Source organism: Macadamia integrifolia, chromosome 8 (genome assembly GCF_013358625.1).
Source record: "Macadamia integrifolia cultivar HAES 741 chromosome 8, SCU_Mint_v3, whole genome shotgun sequence".
NCBI classification, from domain to species: domain Eukaryota; kingdom Viridiplantae; phylum Streptophyta; class Magnoliopsida; order Proteales; family Proteaceae; genus Macadamia; species Macadamia integrifolia.
The window spans coordinates 9,037,606-9,046,486 of NC_056564.1; the positions used below are offsets into that span (position 1 = coordinate 9,037,606).

The 8,881-nt window shown below is 37.8% G+C and overlaps 1 protein-coding gene and 1 long non-coding RNA gene across 2 annotated transcripts; one reads left to right on the forward strand and one right to left on the reverse strand.

Moving 5' to 3' along the window:
• Positions 1-1,098: 1,098 nt before the first annotated feature.
• Positions 1,099-4,183, reverse strand: LOC122086318 (laccase-7-like). The gene is made up of 6 exons (XM_042655082.1): positions 4,094-4,183; positions 3,145-3,296; positions 2,767-3,005; positions 2,387-2,509; positions 1,335-2,282; positions 1,099-1,229 (listed from the first exon to the last, which is right to left on the reverse strand). Exons 1-6 carry the CDS (start codon positions 4,181-4,183, stop codon positions 1,099-1,101), a joined length of 1,683 nt encoding a protein of 560 aa, XP_042511016.1.
• A 3,896-nt stretch (positions 4,184-8,079) lies between these two features.
• On the forward strand, positions 8,080-8,862 carry LOC122085476. The gene is made up of 2 exons (XR_006142134.1): positions 8,080-8,524; positions 8,601-8,862. It is a non-coding gene; the product is annotated as an uncharacterized LOC122085476 (long non-coding RNA).
• The last annotated feature ends 19 nt before the right edge of the window (positions 8,863-8,881 follow it).

An 8,881-nucleotide genomic window follows, 5' to 3' on the forward strand; every position in this document is an offset into this window, starting at 1 on the left:
CTTTTTTTTTTTTTACATTTTTACCCCTGATCTATACTGTTCAAACAGGTCTTATATCGTTTTTCTTTTTTGATGTACTCGCTTGTCGTCACTGTGGATGATGTAGCCCTAAGTGGAAATTGCCCTGGCGACCTCGCTTTGGCCAATGACTTCCTCCATCATTGGCCTGTCAATGGCTCAGAAATCAGGGTATGCTCTGGAAGGGACAGTAAATGGTCTGAAGGGATTTTGGTTGAAATTTCAGGGCAAACAGAATGAGATTGCAGGTTGCTATAAAATTGATTGCAAAACTTGGTAACCACAACGGCTGGAAAGGTGATATAATTGATCTACATTATTGGGAATTCAAGAATCCACGAACAAGATGTCAAGAACAGAGCAGGTTTAAAACGTCCATCCACCAACCAAGAACAGAGAACTTAAAATTCAGAAATAATAATCAGATATCTTAGAAAAACTCACCATAAGTTCATACATTAAATCTCGGAATATTGATAAGTAGAAGAAAAGTAATAGATGAAATCGATAAGCCCAAATAGCTTGATAACAGAAATCGGTCCAGAATCGGGATCAGGGTTGGGGGTTGGCCTGTACCGATCCGATGTGGGCGATACTTATTGCTGTCAAAATTCTTTTAAAATTCTTTTCAGGCGTAGCCGTTTAAATTATTTTGAATGGACACTAACTATTCTTCTTTCCCTTTTTTTTTTTTCTTCCCGCATACGTACACCACCTGTTTGAGTTTCAACCTCAGAGAAGTGAAATGAACAAATTGAAAAGGAATACGTCATTGCATTGAACTAAATCTCAAAGAATTTGATCTTTTTACATATAAAGCAGTTTAGTAGTACAAAGATCCCTATCGAGCCTCGACAACATCATTACATCATTGTTCCTTGCTGCTTCGATCTGTTGTTGTCTTGCTTGTTGCTTACAATTTAACTCAAACGCCACTCACTTACAAATCACTATAAAGAAATCAACTCCACCTCACAATTGTTGCCAATGAGAAAAATGAAACACGAATTAATTGGAAGAACATTTAAATAAATGAGATGACGATGACGATGACGATGAAGATGATCATATGTGGTATATCTAACATTGGGGATAATCGGAAGGTGGGGGAGGGAGTTTATAGAAAGGGGTAGGGCCCTCATCAACAATCAAAACCGTAGCCAGGCCAAACGAGAGATGGGTTTCGAGGTGGCAGTGTATTATCCATGTACCTGTGGATTTAAACACAGAAAAGGAACGTCAGAGATCTATTGCGCATTTGTACTGTGAAGTGAAATTGGTACTAAGAGGGTATATAGGAGAATGATCGAATATACCTGGATTATCTGCTCGGAATCTGATGACAGCCCAGCCACCGGCGGGGACGGCGACGGTGTTACGCTTTTGTGGATTAAAATAATTGAACTTCTTTATATCCTCGGTGGGGTTGTAGTTCCCAAATCCCATGGCCATCACGTAGAAATCGTAACCGTGTAGATGCATTGGGTGGCTTTCCACCGTAATAATAGCTGTGTTCTGAAGCACTATCTCCACCGACGAATTAAATGGTATCCTCTTCACACTTGTTGACTTCTGGGCCAACACGAACTGTGTCTGGTTTAAGAGCTTTGTGGAGTTGGTGTAGTCGAAGGCCAACAGTGGCTGTGTTGGGAAATCTTCGGTGAACACACCGGGGGCACTCGTAAAGGATGCCCGCAATATGGACATATTGGTGGGCAACTGGAATGACTTGCCGTTCATGTTGGCAGAGAGTCGAATACCCTTCTGATTTGGAACATTACAGGTAGCACACGGCGTGACACTCATGCCGATGGTTATGAACATCTGCACGTCCACTTGGATAGGTACGTTGTTGACCGAGTTGATAGGACTGGTTAAGTTGCTATAGAACTTGAAGGCCGTGGGTGTATCATCGAAGGGTGGAAGGACGGGCATCTCCGGGACTGATGACGTGGAGTTCTCGTATTCGAGGATGGCGGTTGAGGTTTTATTTAGGAACAGTGCTGCGGGGCCCGTGCTATTGTAGCCTTGAATTGCCATGTAGTAACCCTTGGGAGGTTGGTTGGGAACAAGGAGGACATCCACCGTTTGGCCTGGACCACTCAAAACCACATCGGTGAGGTATGGTTCGGTGTAGCTAGCGTCAACAGCGACCACCGTGAAATTGTGGCCTGCGATCTTAAAAAACAACTGGTGGTTGAGTGCAGCGTTGATGATGCGGAGGAGGTAGATCTTTCCAGGTTTCACCTTCAGCTTATAGGTATCTGTTATGTATATATCCATGGTTGGTTAATTGGTGGTACAAGGGATCAAGAGAAGAGAAGAAGAAGACATTAATGAGGGAGAGATAAGAGCATTTGTCACTAACCTGGGCATGGGTATAGATGGCCAGGTTTTCCATTGATGGTGAAAGCATCGGAAAGAGCTGGTCCAGTACCGGCGAGGTTACGTTGATTGTCGATGGAAACGACACTACCATTCCACCACTCCCCTGCGGTCAACGAGTCAGTTAGGCACGAGTCAAACTGTATATATACCTATTCAATCGAATACCATCCTTATGTCCATGCAGATGACCTGCATTTGTGAACCCCATTCATTTCTTTGGATGAACATTCCCCGCAATCCTTCATTTTTCTTATCCTTCAATTGCCCATCGACCAATTCCAATTGGCATGTATGAATGGATTTACCTACCACTTTTGTGTGTGTGTGTGTGTGTGTGAGAGAGAAAGATGGCCCACTCACCAAATAGAATAGGAACGGCCTTGTAGGGCTTGGGGAATGGATAACTGGTCTTGGGGTGGATGATGAAAGCCCCATAAAGAGTGGCTCTAAGGAGGGATCTATGAGAATGCCACCAAAGAGTTCCATGTTGACCAGTAATGTTGAATTTGTAAGTGTAATTAGTTCCAGGAGCAATGGCACATTGGGTTATGTATGCTGCTCCATCAGCCCATCCACTCCGTCTCTGAAACAGTCCATGCCTGCAAAGTCCACACCACAAACAACGACAGTTGACACTTTTTAATTAATTCCACCACTGTTTCGCTCATCTACTAAATTAATTAGTAAAATTAAACACAAGTTACTGGATTTGAAAATTAAGATTAAGGTTTTAATTACCAGTGAAGGGAGATATTGACAGGTGACTGGTTAAGGACATTAACAATGAGCGTGTCGCCATCTTCAACCTTTATCACTGGTCCTGGCATCTTTCCATTCACCACTGTCACATTCTGCTCGCTGCACAGTCGCCGAAGTGTCTGGTTCTTAACCTGATTAAATTGATTAATTAATTAATTCAACACATACAAGAGGGAAAAAGATTTAGAGAGAGAGAGGGAGAGAAGTTGGTAAGGGAGATGCAAAGTGAAAGTTCAAAATCGAAATTAGTACTTTTTTTTTTTTAAATAATAATCCAAGTGAGGATCAAAAAGAACCATACAATAATTATATGAAGTCCATCATTTCATGTCTATAATACACGGAGTCACGGACCCCCTACAACACCTTTCTCATTTATTCTCACTTACACAGTAAATAGGGGTTTTTATAGAAATAAAAAAGGTACACGTGTTGATATCTAACGTGAAGGAACCTTCGTTGCTATTGGGGTATCAATCAAGTTTCTGCCACCGTTATAGTAATCAAAGAAATAGAATCTCGACTCTTATTTAGGGAATTAATCAAGTTCATAAAACACGTTGTGTTAGAGGCCAACATATTTCCCATTTATTGCAATTTATAGGGTAAAGAGAGGCTTTTATGAAGGCAAAAGGGATAGGTGTTGGTGTCTAACACGAAAGGTGCTTGCCTGTTACTGGGGTATCCTGCGAACTCCAATAGTAGTCAAGAAAATGGAATTTTGGTATTAGCCAATTTTTTTCCCTCTAACACATACGTGCAGAGGAACTAAACTCAATGAGAAAGAATTCTCGATTACACTACTAAAAATGCATGGGAATGATTTCCATTCTCATCTCCCTACGGAACTAAGAAATCTTAAATTAAATGCTTCAAAATTCAAGGAAAAAAAAAAAAAGGAGATGAGAAGGTTTGTGAGAATGATTACTATGAAGGTGTGCTTGACCACACTGGATGAATCCACAGAAACCACCAAAGCAAAAACGAAGGCTACAAGCACTAGACAGAGACGAGCCATGTCCAACTCTCTTTAACAAAGAAGGAAGCTGAAGGCCAATGCTAGCTGTGGAATTGGGATACAGAGATGAAAAAAGCACAAGAGGGGCTCTCTCCTTTTATAGTTCATACTGTAGCTTGTTGATAGCAATTTCGCACCATATTTTGCATCACATATTAGTTCAATTCTTAGAGGGCTTAACTCAAGTCATGGTCATAAGGAATGAAAATCAAAATTTCATATTAACAAAAAATGTATGTGTTAGAACAGCCTTCGTTATCTATCTAACAAGAAGTTGGTAAAAGAATATTTATATATATTAGATATTAAAAAAAAAGTCAATAAATTGGCACTTAGTTTTCTTTAATAAAAAAAAACTTCATCTTCCACAGTGGGACCTCTTTCCACTAAGGTTCCCTTTGGTCCCAAATTTAGAAGCTGGCATCTCTGACAATTCCAATTATTCATTATTTTTTAAATATATAGTACAAAATTTAAAATATGTTCTTAATTTTAATTTTAATAGTGTATAGGTTTTTTTATGGATTTTGTACAGAATTTTTTATATTTTTACAAACTTATTGTAATAAATATAGCTATTTGGATAAAAATGCCTATTCTTATTTTATTATTATTTTTTTTTTATATCATAAGAAACTATATTTATTGCAGTTTGTGAAATATTGCATAAGAATATGTATATATTCATATTATTTATTAATATTATTTTTGGTATTTGATAGATCTTTTCTAATTGTTCTTTGATTTTTTATACATGGCTAGGGACTTTGTAACCATATATGACATGCATTCCTTTTCTCCATGTATACTACTCAAATTGGGTTGAAATTTTATAAATAGATAAGTTAAGTGGGTCCTACTAGTGCATCAAATTTGAGGGCCAAGTGGATTGCTACGTGGTAGATATATATATATATATATAATTAAGCTCTACCATGCACCTACCCATAAGGGTGATGCAAATCAAATTCTGAGGAACTGTGGGCATCAAAATTTTGATGACAAATGCTATCATAAGGCCATGTCCTCTTGTATGATCTTTGATCCAATTAACAAGCCCAAACATCAGAGCTAAATTTAACTTAATTGGGCTGGAGATAAATCCAATCCAATTTGTAAAGCCGATACTCAAAAAGGCCAAATAAATTTTAGACAAAAGCCCAAACCCGGTTATGCAGCCTTTATCCACAACCTCAATTACACATGGGTGGCCGGTGATCAAAATCCATTAGTGCAGCCCACATCCATAAACCAAATCCTAGGTCTATCCCATTTGAGTGACCAATTACCCACCTCCCCATACCTTAAGGCACACTTTGGTTGAGAGTTCTTGGAAAAGAAGGAGCATTGAAGCTCTGAAGACCCTTCAATGAGAGAACAAGAAGCATGTTGAAGCTCTTTTCCTTCCATGGCTCCACATCTTCAAGAAGATCAAGAACATGTCTACACACGAATTTTTCAATTTCTGTTCTTGTTGATCTTTAACTAGAGGCATGATTTTAGGCATCAGTATCATATCGGTATTGGCTGTGACCGATCTCAATACTTGGTCAACCCGGGATCGTCCTATTGGAATTAGAGGTTTAAAAAAAAAATTAATGAAAAATATGGGTAAGACATATTTTCCTACCATGTGACAGCTCAACTGGCACTAAGACTCATGTCATAAAAAATAGAACCATTGACCAGATTGGTCCAAATCAGCCCTTGGAGAAACTTAATTTTCTCTCTCTCCGTATATAAATATTTTAGAATTTTTATTCAAAATCCTTATTGATCTAACTAAGATATAGGTTTCACTGATTTTCTACTGCTTTACTAATAAAAAATTTAAGTACCTTCATGGCCTATCCCAAAATAGGTTATGAGGAACCATGAACACATAGGTTCTCAAGGAATCTCAGAAAATTAAAATACAATTCCCCAGTTCAAATGGTCTCCCAGACTCTTATCATATGGACGGCTCCTCCCTTCTCGGTAAACAGAGTAACAGACCATGTAGACAACCATTTAGTGCCACATGTAGAGAAAAGATTTCTTATTTTCTTCTCCCGTACCTGTCCATTAGTCTCATCTTTCATCTAGGCGACAGTGTAGAGCCTAGACTACTCTGACATGGAAGTCAACAACAGTCAAAGTAATGACACCATTTTTTGACTTGTCTCCTTTTTTTTGTTTGAGTATTAAGTCATAACAGATGAGAAGGGTATCGTGCTCTTAACTTAATCAGGATTAGGGTTTCCTATTTACCCTAATGAAAAAGGGATTAGGGTTTCCTACTTTTGTTGCTTTTGCTGCTTAAATATACCTTAGATGCTTCATTCGTAAGGTTAGAGTCAGAAATTAGAATAATTAATCATGAAAAGGAGTTAAGTATAGGGTGAGAAGTCTTCAAAGTTGGGACCATGGAAAGGTATCCACCTTCGCATGTGCACAACCTCCTGGGACACAATTAGGTATAGGTTGGTAGGGTGACAGTGATAATATTGATCATTCCTGACTCTTATGAATAAATTAAATTGTTTTCTTAATCTGCAATAATTAAACTAACCTAATTAGTACTAAAACATTGGTAAGTTCAGTATTCACCATCGTCCCTAGGTATATTTACATGTTACACCATATGCATAGTTGTATACACAATGCAATAACCCCGGTTGTTTTGATGATCACTTGCTTCGATTAATTAATTATGTTAATCTTGATCCATCATAATTAATCAAAAAAAATATCCTATACATACAATAATATTTTAATCAATATTATACAACATGGATGTATGGAAGTCATCCTTAGTTTCTTCTTTGTTTAACGTTCTTAGCTAAGTTTGTTAAATGGGGGTAGGTTTTCACGACACTAGAGTATGAAATTACACCAATGGGAGGATGGGAGATGAATTTGTTCAATATAGATAAATATATTTCACGAAAAATAAAAAATACAGAGAAACCACCCAAAAGGAAGGGGAGAAGAAGGAAAAGAAGAAAATTATAACAAAGCTAGACCTTAAGAATCAGGATTGAATCTAGGACCAAAGTGGGCAAATTCTAAACCCGAACCATGAGCTTATTCCGACAATTGCTAAGCATATAACAATTGACGAGGAGGAACCCATTTTAACATTCTACCAGATAGGCAACGATTTCCCAGATTGTCAATGAGTTTTAGACTATCCATCTATTGAATTCATTGTGTTCCTTTTGAACCACACATGATACATTGAGACATAGAAAACCAATTTATCCACTAAGGTCACATTAAGTCTTCCCACTAAAAGGAAAAAGCAATTAATCTATATTCTTAATCAAAAGCCAAATTCTTGGATTTTCGCCGACACTTCTTGATAACACATATTTAGAGAGATTTTTTTTTTTTTTTACAGAATTTTTTTATTTAAAATATGGGAGAGAGATAGGTATGCCGCCGATATCAAGTATGCTAGCAGAGAGCACCAATAGAAACACATAATGGAGTATCATTTATGAAGGATATGAAGGTCATTTCAAAAAAAGGGAAGAGAGAGATAGACACAATGGATGCTAGCATACTTGATATCGGTGACATATCCAACATTTTCCCTTAAAATATATACAGAATTAACATTTAGACACTCTGTGGGAAATTTTTTTTTTTTTGGGGGGTAAAGAAATTTATTTTTATTGTTATACATACGAGGCAGAGTATTCTCTTCAGTTCTTAAGGGAAAATGGTATGTAAAAATGAGACTGAACGCGGTAGGAACATTTACCTACCTACCCTTCTTTAAGCACATGGCAAAGCGTTGTGGTTACCCTTTTTTCAAAATGGAGGGTGGGATGACCCACTTTGGTGGTGGAACCTTATTAATTATGTCAGGTTTAGATGAGGATGGGGCCTATCACCTATGCCTAGTGCCTTCTCACCTCTAATTCAAAAATAAAATATTGAAGATTGAACACAATAGGTATGTGAAAATCCTATATAATTCCTTGTTAGAGCCCTTTGTCTCTTTTATATTCAGCGAGGGTTAGCTCCTCTTCGATCTTCACTTCAATTTCTTCCCAGAGAGAGAGAAAGAAAGAGTTTGAGTTTGAATCATCTTCTTCTGCGACTCGAGGAGGCTTCCAAAGGGATCGCATTGATCCCTACTCTCTATCTAAAAGCATATCAAGATTTTGATTTAGAGTGTGGAGGATCATGCGATCCTTTTGGAATCCTCCTCCGGTCGCTTCCTACTCAGTTCCATGGCGAGATGACAAGTAAGGATTCTCCATTACCTTTCAGCCGCCATTTCCATCTCACAACAACTGAACTAGCAACTCATCAGAGCTAAAGGGAGGAAACACTAACAGTTTGGATCAAGTGAGCTCACGTTTAGCTTCTTCTTCTTCTTCTTCTTCTTCTTTGGCTGATAATAAAAAGTATACATCTTATGCAGGGTAAATTAAATTGTAAGGGAATTGAATGCAAATTCAAAATCAGGTGCAAAAGAAAAAAGGGTAATCTCACATCAACTCAATCTTCCTCCGACGCCTCCTCCTCAAAAATGATTTATTACTAGTTATGGTCCTTTGTGGATTAATGGGTTTAAAACCCATATTCTCTGGTTCACTGTGAGAATTAACCAAGAAAGAAGATCAATTGCTGGAATATATTGTAACAGATTGGCCAAAGTTCATTCAGATTTTTGTTTTTGTTTTTGCCTTTTTTTTTTTTTTT